Source organism: Mastomys coucha, unplaced genomic scaffold (assembly GCF_008632895.1).
Source record: "Mastomys coucha isolate ucsf_1 unplaced genomic scaffold, UCSF_Mcou_1 pScaffold20, whole genome shotgun sequence".
NCBI lineage: Eukaryota > Metazoa > Chordata > Mammalia > Rodentia > Muridae > Mastomys > Mastomys coucha.
Genome location: NW_022196903.1, coordinates 1,820,731 through 1,837,551, shown reverse-complemented (window position 1 = coordinate 1,837,551; position 16,821 = coordinate 1,820,731). Strand labels below are relative to the sequence as shown.

The 16,821-nt window shown below is 41.5% G+C and overlaps 1 protein-coding gene across 2 annotated transcripts in view; it reads left to right on the top strand.

Annotated features, from left to right (window-relative positions):
- Positions 1 to 16,821, top strand: part of Pon3 (paraoxonase 3) — a 28,148-nt gene continuing 11,327 nt past the window's right edge. For both annotated transcript variants that reach the window (XM_031381124.1, XM_031381125.1), the window contains exons 1-4: positions 1 to 127; positions 1,682 to 1,737; positions 9,432 to 9,487; positions 13,645 to 13,810. In XM_031381124.1, coding sequence (XP_031236984.1) covers positions 54 to 127; positions 1,682 to 1,737; positions 9,432 to 9,487; positions 13,645 to 13,810 — 352 coding nt within the window. In that variant the 5' untranslated portion in view covers positions 1 to 53. The remainder of the gene's footprint in view (positions 128 to 1,681; positions 1,738 to 9,431; positions 9,488 to 13,644; positions 13,811 to 16,821) is intronic.

Below are 16,821 nucleotides of genomic sequence, written 5' to 3'. Positions count from 1 at the left end.
CGCCCCGGGAGCTGCACCAGTCTCTGCTTTTTGCTGCAAGGCACTCAGACACCATGGGGAAGCTAGTGGCGCTGACCTTGCTGGGGGCCAGCTTGGCCTTAATAGGGGAAAGGCTTCTGAATTTTAGGTGAGTGTGGACATCTCCATGGAGATGTCTTTAGCTCTCTTTCCTTTCTAGTCCATGTCAGGGACGACCCACTTTCAACTTCCTAGCTGGTGGAAAGGAGCAGTTTTGGAACCTCAGGGAACTTCTTGAGACTCACTGCTTAGGAAAAGGTGCAGCTGCTTGCCTTTCTAGGCTGCCAGGGTAGCAAAGCCCACAATTGATTTCTGAAGGTTGGGTACCTTTTCCAGGTCTTCTGCTACATTTCCTTAGTGAAATACAAAGTCCTTTGGAAGTGTTGAACTTGGGGGAGGGGAATCAGACTAGCAGCTGGGTATTTGTAGCTGACTCAGACACTGAAAAGTGCTGCCCTTACAGAACCCATGCCACATTGGAAGATGAGCCAGGAAAGAGGGAAGAGAGCTGAACCCCGCGGACAGGAACTGGATTGGAGGGCAGTTGGCATTTTGAAGTAGAAGAGCCGGCAAGGATAGCCATCCCGGAATTACTGTCGCTAGTAAATTCAGTTTGATTTGAAAGAACTTTTTAAAAAAAAAAAAAAAAAAGTTGGGTTCTTTTTTTTTTCTTTTCTTATTGCTACGTGGGGCTAAGGTCTTTGCTTGTCATCGAGTTGTTTTTCTTCTTTCTCTAAGGAGAGACTAGTCTCAGAAGTTTGCTGTTGCAATCTGTTCAGATACTTGATGTCTGTTGGCAAAGCTTTCTAATCTGTCTTGAGAGTGCTCATTGTCGCGCTTGCTCCCCAAACAACAAATGGCAGAATCGTCAAGTAGTAAATTTAAAGGTGGGACATACACAAGCCACATCTGGTACAGCTAGGGTGACTTAATACTTGTCTCACCACCCCGAGAATTAAAACCGTACCCCGAAGGAATAATTTTTATAAGTGATCAAAAGGTGAATCTAACTTCCGTCTTCTTGAATACAGTTCAATTAATATTTTAAATTCTATCTAGAAGACTATTCCATTGCAAAATAAAAGTACTGTACTGAAAAGTATTTTGGCTAATGCCTTTAGTGGTGTCAGGTCTATAAAGTACATATTTCTAAGGTAAGTCAATGAAAGCTTAGTTGAAATAAAACTTAGATAGAGCAAAAGTTAACAGCTGGAGACCTCAAAGAAATTTGGATTTTTTTTCCTCCCTATTTGGAGGAAGGAGGTCAAAAGAAAACAAGAAAATATGAAAAGGATAAGTACAGATTCATAATAGGTAATACTTACGAATATAATGCTGTTTTGTTCCTTTAAATGAAGAATACTGTTCGGTTCTGCCTAGCATTAAGTGAGATCTTATGTTTCATATAGAATTCTGGTTTATCCTTTCAGCAATAACTGTGAAGTTAGCTTCTGTAGGCACAGTGCTTATGTGAAGCATATTATGCAACTATAAACCAAAGGTGTTGCCTACGGATCTGTTATGGCATCCATGAAAATAAACACCACAGATTTCACAACAGGAGAGTAACTGAAAGACCTCCATATCTGTTCAGACATTTACTTGGGATATGGTGCTTTGACCTCCCTGTTGTTTTCTTCATGCTGATTTTTATCTTCTACAGAGAACGAGTAATAAAGTCCATAGAACCGCAGAACTGCCACCTGATCGAGGGACTCGGTAAGAACCAAGACAAGGACCAAGACAAGGCAGCGGAATTTCTTGGTCATCATTCCCCTAAGTCTACTAAATTATTTTAATTCTCTATTCCATCTTGGTGTGGCTTCCACACACAAAGGACTTTTTTCAGGGAACCCCCATGTATAGTCTCCACGGAGCTTCCACAGGACAGCATCTAAATGGCTTTCCTCAGACTCTCTCTCTCTCTCTCTCTCTCTCTCTCTCTCTCTCTCTCTCTCTCTCTCTCTCTCTCTCTCTCTCTCTCTCTCTCTCTCTCTCTCTCTCTCTCTCTCTCTCTCTGCCCTCCCCCCAGGCAATCTTGGACTTACGTATCGTTCCCTTCATCATTTTCTGGTAAGCACTTTTCAGGTATCTTCCGACTCTCAGCCTACCTAGTTGTCTTTCAAAAGTACTAATCTCGGCTCTGCAGCCAGACCTCCGGCCTCAGAAACTGGAGGTCTCCTTCCCCATTGCCGAGGCCAGTTTTGATTATTTAGATTCAGACTTAACTGGCGTCGACCTCAACCCCCTGACACTCCTGTGGTTCCTCTACCCACCGCTTGGCTCTTAACACCCTTCACTACAGTGTGTGGCCCACCATCCTCTGGAGGTGCAGTTAAACACACCCCACCCCACCCCAGGACCATCGCTTTCCTGTTTGCCCCTCCTGCTCCCACAGGAGACTGGTGGGCAGCAGTCTCCTCTGTGCCCACAAACCTCACCTACTCGGCCCTGCAACCTTGTTTACTTGGGCTGCAAGCCTCCAGTTTTACTACTAGAAAATAAAATGGCAATCCAGGCAGTCTGCTCACTCACTGTTGGAGGAATAGGACTGCCCTTGGCTTCCTCATCTTTGCGATGACATTTTCTCGCCCACGGGTGAGCACTGCAGTCAGCCACATTCCTCTTTCCTTACTCTCACAGCACGCTGAAACTCAGTTCTATTCCACACCTACCACATAGTTTATTTCTGAGCTGGTGTTCTCTTTCATTATCAGATTGTAAACTCCCCCAGGGTCAAAGACTTTTTTTATTGGTATGAGATAAGACAGCTTGTTTTGTGATTTTTTTTTGTTTTGTTTTTTTTTTGTTTTCGTTTTTCGAGACAGGGTTTCTCTGTGTATCCCTGGCTGTCCTGGAACTCACTCTGTAGACCAGGCTGGCCTCAAACTCAGAAATCCACTTATCTCTGCCTCCCAAGTGCTGGGATGCACCACCACTGCCCAGCTTATATGTACTTTTTTTAAAAAGCAAAAAAGTAGTCCCTTCATTTTGGTCTTCTATTCTTTTACTTTCTACCTTTTCCTTTTGTTTGTTTGTTTGTATGCTTTGGTTTTTGAGAAGAGTTCTCAAGTATCTTAGGCCGGTTTTACATACCCACAAAATGAACTTGAGCTTCTCTTCCTCTTGCCTCCACTTCCTAAGTGAGGGGATCAGAGGGGTGCTTTATAGCATCCAGTTTGCTTGGTCGGGGGGATAGGACCCCAGGCTTCGGTTCTATCAGCTGAGCTACATCTGCAGACCTGTTCCAGGCACTTAGAAATGGCTTGTGCTGCCAGGTAGAGACTGGAAGAAGGAAACAATTCCCTAGGTAACCTTGGTGCTTCAGAAACCAAAGTGTTAAAGGGATTCTGCCTGGAAAGCATGACATGTGCAGCATTTGTGGATTTCTGAAGTTAGTGGGTCATTCCACCGCCACCACACAGCAGTTTGGGATAGAGGCTCACAAGGTATCTTCAGGAAGCTGCACCAGTACTCTGTGTGTTCCAGCCCAGAAGAGGCCACAGGTCAGAAGTGACAGAACCCTCAGTCTTCAAAACAGTTACGGGGAATTGTCTGGAAGGTTACATTCTGCTTGATCTGAAGACCCTTCCCCAAGTCTTAACAGACAATAGGCAAGAGGAACTTGAGTTCAGTTTCTTATAAAAATGAGGCCCTCTATTCAAGCCCCAATAAAAACCCAAAGGCACACACACACACACACACACACACACACACACACACACACACACGGCAACAATAAACAAAACAAAACACATTTTTTAAATGGGTCACACTTAATTTAATATGAAAAATGAGGCAATGGGACAGTCACTTACTTGCTCGCCCTCTAGAGCAGTGGTCCTCAGCCTTCCTAACGCTGCTGCCCTCTAATACAGTTCTTCATGTTGTGGTGACCACCATCATCATTCATTTACTTCGCTACCTCATAACTGTAATCTTGCTACTGCCGTGAATTGTAATATGAATATTTTTGACAACAGAGGTTTGCCAAAGGGGCTGTGACCCACAGGTCGAGACCCACTGATCTAGAGTAAGAGCCAAGCAACCTGCGGGTGTCTCTCAAAACATGAGCCTACCAAGCAGTTTAGGGAAATAATTACATTACAGGATTCTCAAATTATATAAGTTATCTAAATTTGAGAAACTAAAGCTACAATTAATACTGCAAGCCATAGGTCTATTACCCAAATAGTTTAATAGGCTTGACAAGATGAAAAAAAATAATGTGATGTTTTTCATGTCTCATGTTTGTATTTTATATTTAAAGAACTGAGTATGTTAGAATGACTGCAGTCCATTTGTTAATAAAACAATGCTGACAATTATGTAAAAACAAAACACAACTACCACAACAACAAAACCTTGAAGTTCTCATGTCAAAGGTGTATGCCCACGAGTGTGAATGCTAACTCCTTTGCAAGCACCTGTTCTAGCCTCACAGATCTATAAAGTACATACGGCTATCTATGCTTTGCATGGAAGATGGTCCAGATGTTCACCTGGATTAAGGATTGGGTTGGCTTTCCTCCATGCTTCTGCAGTCTCTGCTGTATAATCGTAATGTATAATGTTTTTATTATAGATGTCCCAGAAAAGTCTTGTTGCAGCAGAAACTTAATGCAAGATTACTAAATGAAAACTAACCAAAAGAAGGTGACTAGATATTTAAATAATATGGCTAAGAAGACATTAGTCATGAGTATTTGATAATAGAGGACTTTATGTAACAATGGAGCAGCACAGAAGGACTAAGTGGAGCACAACAGACACATAGCCAAAGAAAATTCTTTTTGTTTCTTTACAACTAGACGGGTTTTATTTGTTTGTTATTTAAATTATTTTTACCTATTTACGGTGTGTGTGTGTGTGTGTGTGTGTGTGTGTTTGGTTTACTGGAGCTTACATCCAGAACCTCATGCGTATTTAGGCAAGCACCCTACGCCTAAGCTGTAACTCTAGCTTTTTCTCTTTTCAACTCATGGTTTTGTTACGTTGCTCAGGCTAGCCTTGAAAGGAAACCTTGAACACAGGCATGTCCTGAATTTATTACCTTCCTGCCTGGGCCCTGAAAGTTGTTGGGATTATAGACCTATGCTACGAGCCCCAACTGAAGTCAAACTTTTGAAGTTAACTCATCAATGGAAAAAAAAAACTCTTCCTTTTTGTATGTTTATTTTCCCCCTCCTCCTTTCCTCTTCTTCATCTTTTCCTTCTTTGATTTTATTCATATACAGTATTGCTATATAGCCATGGCTGGACCTCAACTCATGGCAGTCCTCCTACCTTGTGTTCCTAAGTGCTGAGACTGTAAGTGCGCTCCACAGATTCCTTACAGGAAGGATTGACATGGAAAATCACTCTTCCTTCAGAAATGCTCCTTGCTTTCCTCCTTTTGTGCTAACTTTGCCTTTTCCCCAGGTCTGTGGGGACTGAGAATTATTTTAATAAGGAAGTCATATGACATCTCTTGGCATCTACACAAAGCTACACTTGAAATGTGAAAGCTTGCTGAATGAGGGTTTCTGTGGGCAGGGTTATCACGTTTGCAGTGTTGTACTTGGCAGCTTTCAGCTTTTCCTTCTCCTTGTGCTTTCCCAGTCTCTAAGACGTGCTGATGCTCTATGGTGAATTCCACTTATTTACTCAGCTGTCAGAAACTTTCTCCCAAGGTATGAAATGATAATAACAATTGCATATAATAAATTTCTGGAGTGATACTGTCTTGGGGGTATTTACAGGAAGTGATTGGAGAAAGGACAAAATTATTGAAGTGATGGTAAGGCCTTGTAAGGTTGATTGGTTGGAATACTATAGGTATTTCTTCAAGAGAGATGTCGCTGAGAGTTTTGACCATAGACTGGCAGGATGGAGAGGAGGGAGAACTCAGAAAACAGGACCCTGGACGTTTCACTTCCACTGCTTTCCCCGCTGTTGAGATGCCTGGGACTTGTCCTGTAGATTCCATGTAGTCAAAGGTGTGGGAGTATGGAAATGCTCCCAGTCCACTTGAGGCTGCCTCTACACCTTGGAGTACAAAGCATCAGCTCCTATGTGCTCTGGTGCAGTGGTGTGGTGGTAGGGAGGGCAATAAAAACCACACAACCCCTGAACACTGCATGTTAGGGCAGGGTGATCTGTTATGGGAGCTATGTAAAAATGGCATTTGGGAAGAAAAGGAGACAAATCGGAGATCACACAAATCAGAATATCTTGTAGAGATGTTAATCGAAAAGCTAAACCACAATGTGTGTTATGGCCTGATTATTATCCTATAAGTTGAAAATACTGTAAGTCAAAAGTGTATTTCATACTCCTAACTCACAGAGCATTCCTAGGTGAGCTGCTCAAAACATCTCTGTAGAGAGTTCATTTTCCCTTGTGACTGGGAACAGCCCCTGCTGATGTGGCTCAGACTCCAATGAGAATTGTGAAGATCAGAAGTCAGAATTAAGGGTGATATTTCTCCTGAATGTGTCTCATTTTCACGTCATTAGAAAGTTGAAATCTCCTAATCAAGTCACAATCAAGCAGTGGACATCTGTACTCAGATATTACATTCATATCATTTATTTCTAAAATGAGACAAAGTATAAATTGCTAGTGTGCTCACTTCTTAAGTTAAACAGCTTACATCAGGATTGTGTAAAGTGAAAAACCAAGTAATGTGTCCAATACACAGATCCAACATGGAATTAAACTAGACCTTGTTCCCAGGAAGTTTTCAGGATAATAGCCAATTAACAAGCAAGACACAGAGCACTATGAAAAATGTCATGTTGGAGCTATCCACAGGCAACAATATTTGCATATAAAGATGAATACTAAATCCATGAAAGCTTTGACAAGCTGAAGCAGTGGCCTCATCCCCAGTAGCCCATTAGAGGTAAGGATGGAGTGAGGAAAAACTAAACCAGGAGAGAGAGGAGAGAGAGAGAGAGAGAGAGAGAGAGAGAGAGAGAGAGAGAGAATACAAATGAATAACTCTAACAGGCTTCAGCTACTCAAGGAAGCACCAGTACATAGCTAAAAAGTATCCAGGAGGGCAGGATAAAGGGGAACTGAGCAACTGAACCTGTACCAAAATATGAATGGAATTGCAACTATACAAGGAGCACGAGATTTGTACAGCTAGCTCTAGCAGGCTTTTAGAGGGAGGGAATGATAGGGTCAGCTTAGCAGTTTAGAAAGATGTCAGCACAGACAATGGGCTATGGAAGAAGCTGGCCTATTAAGAACCTATTGTAGAAACCTGGGAGAACATAAAAGACAAATAAGGGAAGGTTTGGGAGTCAAAAGAAAAGGGGGGTGGCAAATATAACTCCATGTTCCTTGCTCTGGGAACCTGAGGATAGAGGTGCTATTCATTGTCATTGAAAGATGGAAAAGATAAAGTAAGGAAATGTCCAGATCTTTTTGGAGCCTTTTGAACATGAGAAACCAGGTGGTGTGTTTAGCACTGGATGATCGTAGGAGTCTGAACTTGCAAGAAGGACTTGATGCCGATCAGAGAATCAAAAGCAGGTGGGTGGCAACTAAAAGCACAGAACCGGGCTGTTGCTTGTTCTGCCTTGAGAAACAAGGTAAGGGCAGACAGACTTTATTCTATATTCAGAGCACAGTGAGAGATACAGTCAACAGGAAACCAAGAAGGGGTGATCAGAGAGGTGGGAGAACTATCAAGGAAGTAACCAACCTGCGATGCTGAATGATTTTATTCCATGTGTGGGTTTTCCCAGTGTGTATTTCACTCCATATGGAACTGGCATCAAGCTTTTCTAGCCATCTGGGCATTGTAGATAGGTAAATCTTGATGAACAAAAATGCTTAGAGGATGGGGAGCTCTAGTTGATTTTAGTTTTTATGTTACTAGTTGGGCATTAGTTTCACTCCAATCTCCGGTCTTCAGCACCTCTTGCTCGCCATTCTATTGGTTCAAAGTTACATTTTCTTTGGCTTTGTTCTGATTTTCTTTTCCATATCCACCCATATTCTCTCCCAGTTGCCTAGTGACAACCTCCTAATCCATTTCCCCAGGTAACCATTTCCCATGTGTTCCAATTATTGTGGCTCTGTAACAGACAGCCCCACACTTGGTGACACTGAACAATGAATTAGGACATAGTGACACACAGCTGTAATTTTAGCATTCAGGAGGCTGAGGCAGGAGGATCATAAGTTCAAGTTCTTTCTGGTCTATCTAGAGAAACCCAGTCTCACCACAAACAAGAAAATTCTAGTTATTTTTCTTACAATATTGGCAGGGTTTAGTGAAGAAAGCCCAATTGTTCCATTGCACTAGCAAAGATGACTCACAGGTTGGTGATAAGCCAGCTGGGATCCTCTGGTTTTCTCCCTATCTTTTGGGTTCTTTACATCCCTCACTCTGTACTGTTGAATAACCAAACTTCAGTATTTTACTTCAGGGCACATCCTTGAGACAATGGAGGAGGGAGACAGAGAAGGAGGAAGAGGAGGGAAGAAGGAACACAATGAGGAAGAGACAGAGGGGGAGACTACATTAGGGTAGCTATGGCTATGACATTTAGCCCCTAAAGTCACATGGCATTGTGTTTACCCCACTTCATTTGTCAAGGCAATGTCAAAGTTCCCTCAGGCTTTAGGGAAGAGAATTCAGACCTTGGCTCACTGTGGAAGAGTGTGAAAAGTCACGTTTTCTGGTGGGGTGGAACATGGGGCTGGGCCATACTAGGTAATCAAAGGCTCTAAAATCAGCCCCACTCCCAGGTCTGACCAGGATTTATCTCTACTAGATACTGTCCTCTGGCCCGTCCCTGCTCACTCATTGTACACTTCCTTCCACAGAAGAAACGAGCAAGGATCTTAAGGAGGAGGTGATCTGACCCAACTCTTTCTAATTAAACTAACTATTCTCCACGGCCTGTCCCAAGCATGACTATCACCTATTGAGTGCTTATTCAATAGCTTCTCAGTGTGATTGTACAAGCTTAGGTCTGACAGTTGTAGAATAAAGAACACTTGGGAGAGGGGCTTCTTGGGAAATGTCTCAGTGTTGGCTAAATAGCCCCATTCAGTAAGTGAGGAACCGTTTCTTCGTGAGGAATAACACAGACTTTTTCAGTATATGCCCAGCAAGTTGTCATTTAAAGAATAAAACTAGGATATGATTTTATTTTTATAGGGTAGTTTGCCTTACATTTTTCTCCTGAAAAATGAATTTTAAGGAAGAATTTAATACTTGTTGAGACAGACAGACGTGTTGTAAGAGCAAGTATACCTGTGGGATTTCTGAAAGTTATCAAAATTTCCCAAGTAAATGGTTGAAACAATCAGTGCATTTTCCAAAAGAACTCAAACGTTCGGGCTATTGAACTTCTTTGAAGGCCTCACACATGCATCTTTGTAATTATTTTCTGTTTTGTGTTTTGCAGAGAATGGCTCTGAAGATATTGATATCCTTCCTAGCGGGCTGGCTTTTATCTCCACTGTGAGTATTTGCCAACCACTCTGATGCACACATCAATAGCTGTATAGACAGTGCATTAAAGTTTCCAGCTCGAGATGCCAGATGGACCCCTGCATGTTCATCCCACCTCTGGGTAGACCAGTCAACTACAAAAGCCAAACTGCAGTCTGGAGGGCTAATTAGAGCACCACAGGCAGGCCTAACTCTGGCTGACTCATGTGGGCAGCTTCCTGTGGTCAGCTGCATGCTCTGTTAGGGTCTCCATAAATGTGTATTGATGTCCATTTGGCTCTCAGGCTGGTCTCCAAATCTGCCTTGTTGCTTCTCGGTTTCATCACTGACTTGCTGGGGGGTACTTTGGTGTCTGGTGGTCATCTTCTCACTAGCCAGGATTCTTGCCATGCCTGCTTATGTAGGCAGCTCTGTAAATGTTAATGAGTTTAAAAATCAATAGTTAGACTCTCAGCTATTCCTTCAATGTGCTTCCATGAGTAAAGAAGAAACTCTATTTTGTTCTCTATACCACCCTGACAAGTTTTAAAAGACCAGGACTTTATGCTTGGGAACAAAATATTAGGGAAGAAAGAGAGAGAGAGACAGAGAGAGAGAAAGAAAGGACGAACAATGTATTTATTTTATGTTGAAGGTTTCCATGCATCTAGCAAGCCAATAGCACATTGGAATAGGGTTTGGGATTTATTGGGTTTTGTTTTTGTGATGTTTGTTAAAAGACTAAAACCAGAGCTTTGGGCATATGAGGAACCCTACCACCTCACTAAGTCCAGAGCTTAGGATCCAAGATTTCGAAAAAGCAGATTTACCGCATTTTCAGTGTGAATTTTGTTGTTGCTCTTGTTGTTGTTGCTAGAATTGCATGTGAAATATTCGATTTTTTCCATATCTCTAACTTACATGAATTTTAAGTCTAAATATTTTTGGCTCAAAGAAAGGCATCCTATAGGTACCATGATCTGAATGTGAGGTTCTTATGTATGCAGGGGTCCATCTAGTCCAGAGGGCTCAGTTGAATTTTAAATAGTGAGAGGCAGGATTGTCTTTCTTTACTTTTCCTTCAAATTCAAAGATAAAACAAAACTGTCTGGAAAAGTCCCTTCTTCCTTGACCTCAATTTTCTATTGTCAAGTTTGATTTTTCTGGGCTGTGCCAAACAGACCTGCAAACATGATTATTCTGAATAGTTAGGAGATGCCACTGCTGTTAGGAAGTATCTGTTGTTCCTATCTACGCTTCCCCTTGGCAGCAGAGATGGCAAGTCATTGCTAAACAAAAAGAATACATTATCATCCCAAGCACTGTGTGAAAGATGCCTGCATTCCTGCTCTTTTCATCCAGCTGTAAGCTGGCAACTCCTGCTTGGAGCTTAGGACCATGCTCTTTGCACTGTTTCTAATCTTCCTGCCTCATTATCTTGTTCTCCTTGGCCTCTCCTATGACCTTCCTGCCTTTCTTGACAATGTTTAAAAGCTGCAGATTCAGAAAGGGATTCTATGCAGATAGATAGTCTTAGCATTTGTAAAGTGACACAGAGGGTATTTTCCTTCTAGCCTTGAGGCAGGGCATGCTTCAAGCCCAAAAGATTACTGGCATCCTCCCACTTTTCCAGTTTAATTTCTAGTTCTTAGTGAAGCCTCCCTGTGAAGGTACTCATGTTCCTCACAAGCCTTCCCTGGTTCTGTTGTTAGATATGGATAAACTATCTATCCCAGGTACCACCCTACCCTGATACATTCTTGTTGCAATGTCATGTGACCTTAAGCTGGGGACTTGGATGTGTTCAGTAATGCTCCAGGCACCAGCCTAGTACTGAACATATGAAATTTGAGGGTGAGTGAGGACTGTGGAGGGGTTCAATGAATGCCTACACATACCTGCAAAATAGAGGGGAAAATCAGAAGCCTGTACCGCAAAGCAAATGTTGCTATTTCCAGGGATGAGTGGTATGGATGAATTTGCATGCTGTAACTAGTATCCAGTAGGATTGCTGCCAGCAACTCTAACCCAACAGAATGTCATGAAGAGGAAACTGAATCTTCTTCCAGAAGTATTTCCTTGGAGCTCATAATCCATTGTCTTACTCTTGCTCCTATCAAACCTTGTCTGTTTAGAACTTCTGGTTTCTTTGGTTTCTTTGGTGTTTGATGACAGTGTCCTCACGTGCCTCTATGACACCATGGGACTTGTAGAGATATGCTGCTTTCATATACACAGACACACACACAACATACACACACACACACACACACACACACAGAGAGAGAGAGAGAGAGAGAGAGAGAGAGAGAGAGAGAGAGAGAGAGAGAGAGAGAGTCAGTCTTTTTAATGGTGTGTGTGGCTCAATGCAGCATATCCCTATTTATTGTATGGCAGAAGAGCAGTACAATGACTGCTTCAGGCAAATACCTCGATGTCCCTAACATTTCCTCCTTTGGTATTGCTATTCTTTGATCAAATCACCTTACTGACAAATTAGCTCAAACTGAGCCCTCTGGACTAGATGGACCCCTGCATACATAAGAACCTCCTCACATTCAGATCATGGTACCTATAGGATGCCTTTCTTTGAGCCAAAAATATTTAGACTTAAAATTCATGTAAGTTAGAGATATGGAAAAAATCGAATGATGATGAATTGGATATTGAATTTTATGGTCCAATGGAACAGTGACACCCTTAACTGAGAAGAATAAATATCCACCAGAAGGAGGGTCTGGAGGGACATGTTTGACTGGTTTGTGACCAGTCTACTTGAAGCTAACCTTAGGAGGAAATAAGGAATGTAGGCTACAGTACCAGAAAGAGGTTCTGAGTAAACACGGGTATGTAAGGATCACTTGGGGCCGTGATATAACTGGAGCTTTAGAGCTCAGGGAGGAAAGGGGTCTCTAAGAACAGAGGAAAGAAAAATCCAAGAGGCAGAAATAGAGACAGAAATTCTATCTCAGACTTTTACTTCCGACTTTTTGACATGAATGAAGGAGGCATATGACCATGTCCAGAGCCCCACAGCTGTAGATAAAGGGCTGTCAAGGAAGACACTTTGAGACTATTGCCAAGTCCTGTGGCAATTGTGTTTCCACAAAATACTAGAGGTACAATGTGGATTCCAGAGAAAGGAGAGTTGGATCAGGTAATAAGGTAATAAATCAGGTAGTAAGGTTGGGTGATATCTCTGAGAAATTTCAGGTGAAACAAAAAGATAAACACATATTTGAAGTAAGTAACAAAAAAAATAATTATTTTGAGGAATGAGAAATGAACAACATTGCAGACCACAGAAGAATTAATGAAAAATAAGGAATAAAGCAAGGTGCAGGTTGGGGTTATATGGAACAGGGGATCAGGCAAAGGGGTGACATACTTAACAGAACAGCAGAAGAGTGTCTCATCCTCAAGAAACGAGGGAGAAAAGAAGAGCTGAAGGGTCATTCACAGAAAGGAGTCAGAGGCAGTTTACATCAACTGCCATGGTGCTTCCAGAGAGGAAGGAGGCAGACGATCATTCAGATGAAGCAGGATGTCATGTGGACTTTATTAAATGAAACACATTTAGGATCCATGTGTGGAACATAGAATGAAGTGTCTGTGACAGTGAACAAGAGACCCCATGGTCCTTGGTGACTTCCAGAGGATTCTGACTGACACGTATGTTGATTGTGGCTGATGCTATTCATGACGACATACTATCACTAGTGGAGGGAGACATTCAATAAAGTTAATTAAACCACACACTCCTTCTCTAGTCTTTGGAAACAGACACTATACTTATCAAGATTGGAAAGAATCTTAGCCCTCGTAAGTTTCAGTTGCTTCATTTTACAGAAGAGCACCCCAAGGCCCAGGCAGTCCGAAGGACACTAAGAAAGTAGCACAGCTTGCTCCCTTGCATTGTGATCTGAGGCTTGTTTCTAAGGGAAAAAATGCTTCCTTTTCTCAAAAGGGGCTCTTCCTGTATTCACAAACAAAGAATGGCCTTCTGGACCGAGCCCCTCCCCCAGATCAGGCAATGGCTGTAGCTGACAGAGTGAGTGAGCAATTCGCCAAATCAAAATGAAATGCAGAACCTGGAACAGTTTTCTTTGGCTTTGAGATTTTGGCTCCCCTATGAAAAAAGCGTTTAAATGTGCATATGTGTCTACACGGATTCTCTGTTTCTACAGGGATTAAAATATCCAGGTATGCCAAACTTTGCACCAGACAAACCGGGAAGAATTTTCCTGATGGATCTGAATGAGCAAAACCCAAAGGCACAAGCACTGGAAATCAGTGATGGGTTTGACCAGGAGTCATTAAATCCCCATGGGATCAGCACTTTCATCGACAAAGGTACAACTCAAATGACTAAGAGTAAGGGACATTGGAAGGAAGAGATGCCATAGAGCCCCTACAGTTCAGCCACCATGCTAGAGGTGTAGGGCAGGTGCCACTGCACCAAGGACATGTACCAAATATTTGCAAAAGTTTTAATGTTCACAGGAAACATTTTTAAACATTGTTGTAAAGAAGGATGGCTAAGCTGAGAGGCCCCAGTGGTTTCTTTTATCCCATTTTTCTTCTTACTTGACTATCATAACCTGTTTAAATAAGAAATCAAACATATAAAGAGAAGCCCCTTTGAAAACAATAATATAACAGTGAAAACCATACCATAAAGGAAAAAGAGATAACTTGGAATCATGGAGACTGAAACCCCAGTTTTGTACTTAAAAATACTGCCAAGAAAGTGAAAAATGCTGAAAGAATGATAGATAATATCTGCAAAATAATGTCTGATTCAGAGCTTATATAAACTATGTGCATGAGTATTACAACTTGTCTGAATTACTGCTCTATTACTGCGAAGAGATACCATGTCCCAAGCAAGTTGGGGAAGAAAGGGATAATTTGGATTATACCAAATAATAAAGTAAGTCAGAGCAGGAACCCAATCAAGGCAGGAGTCTAGAGGCAGGAGCTAATGCAGAGGCCATGGAGGAGTGCTGGCTACTGGCTTACTCATTATTGTTATTCATTACTCAGCCTGCTTTCTTATAGAACCTAGGACCACCAGCCCATGGATGACACTATCCACAATGGGCTGGGCCCTCCTCCATCAATTACTAATTAAGAAAAGATCCACAGTTAGATCATATGGAAGCATTTTCTCAATTGAAGTTCCCTCCTTTCCAATGACTCTAGTTTGCAGCAAGTTGACATAAAACTATCCAGCATGCCCCTCAACATCCAAAAAACAAATAAACCTATTTAATTGTGGACTGGTATCTGCATGGACGTTTCTCCTATGAAAGTATACAAATGCCAGTTAAGATGTTAAGAGACATTTGACAGTTTTAGCCATTTGTGAAAGTCAGTATCAGTCACTTCTTCATATACACAAGAATGAGAATAATAAAAGGGACATGAGGCCAGGTACAGGGTAATGGGTCACAGTATCTATTCATTGTTCGTCAAGCATAGACCATAGTTTGAATCATCAGCACCCACCTACAAAGCCAAGTATGGTTGTTTATTCCTGAAACTCCAGTATTGAGAGTGGAGACAAGTGGATCCTCAGAGCTCACCAACAAAGCCATTTAAGCCCCTGACCCCACAAAAAAAAAAATAATCAGTGAGTTTCCAGGTCAGTGAGAGATCTTGTCTCAAGACAATAAGGCAGAAAGTAATAGAGGAAGACATGAAGTGTCTTGCTCTAGCCTTCATACTCACTAATGTGCATCTACCACATATATATACATTACTCTACTACTATTGCTACTATCACCACCACTACAACTATTACTATAACTACTATTACTCATACCACACACACACACATACACACACACACGCACACGAGACAAGTAATAACAAATATAAGCAAAGATGTGGAGAAATTGGGCTCTTTTGCTGGCGATATTGTGAGACATGCATTAACTTTAGCAAACAGTCTGTCAGATCAAAATATTGTGTTGCCATGTGACTCAGCAGCTTTTTTCCCTGGTGTGTATGTGATCAGCAGAACTGGTAACACTTCTACACAAATACCCCCACATGATGTTCCTATCAGCCTTTCTCCTAGTACTCACATGCCCATTAATGGATGAGCATGGAACATAGTTTATATAATAGAGCATCATTTGGCAATAGAAAGAATGAGCCTGGAGGCCAGGCAGTGGTGGCTCATGCCTTTAATCACAGCACTTAGAAGGCAGAGGCAGGCAGATTTCTGAGTTCGAGGCCAGTCTAGTCTACAGAGTGAGTTCCAGGAGACAGCTAGGGCTACACAGAAAAACCCTCTCGAAAAACCAAAAAGAAAATAAAAAAGAAAAAGGAAAAAGAAAATGAAAAAAAAGAATGAGCTGGGGTAGTGTGTGCTATGACACATATGCCTTGAAAATGCTATGCTATCTGGAGTAATCCAGGCACTGGAAAGAAGGGGGAATGGAAAGGAACAGGTAAACAATGGGCAATTTATATGGGGGCTGGTGTATGTATTCTGGAACTAGGTAGTGGCTATTTCTATACAACTCTATGAATATACTAAAACACGCTGAATTTTACATTTTGCAAAACTAAATTTAATGGCATGTGATTCATATCTCAAGAAATTACACCAGAAACAAATCTTATCTTATCCACTCTGAGAATAGTAATCTCTGTTACATTTTGTTTGTTTATATCCCATAATTCCAAACTAATTTAAATGTAATATATTTGTGAATCCATTGAACATATGGATGCCATTGTATAAATAAAGAGGGTATCTCCCTGCCCCGGTGCTCTTTCTTTCTACTAACTAGTTTTTACTCTTGTTTTCTTCTCTAAATATATTCACCATAAAAATATATGCAACACATCCATTACTGGAATCTGAGTCAAGAACAATGACTGAGACAGAATAGGAACTGAGCCAACAGATATTTGGTGAGCAAGTGAATATGTGTGCTGTACGTCGGACAGCTTACATTAATACTCCATTTAATAAGAAGCTAGAATTGACAGAAACGTGATGCAGGGTTGACTTCTCCAAGTAACTCTGGCTGCTTCAGAGTTAGAAGCCAGGTGCTTTCATTTATCCTGTGTCTCTTATTCGGTAAAGCTAGGGAAGCATATTTTACTTAATCCCCTATAGCCACACCTTCTTTGCCTGACACTGCACTGACTTACAAATTCCAATGAGAGCTGAGTAGTCAGTATAACCTAGACTATTTCACTGTATACGATGTTAGACTTAGGGATATCAGGAGCTGAATATACTTTTTTTTTCCTGTTCTTTTTTTATTATTATTATTTTATTAGGTATTTTCTTTATTTACATGTAAATTTCTCCCTTCCCAGTTTCCCCTCTAAAAAACAAA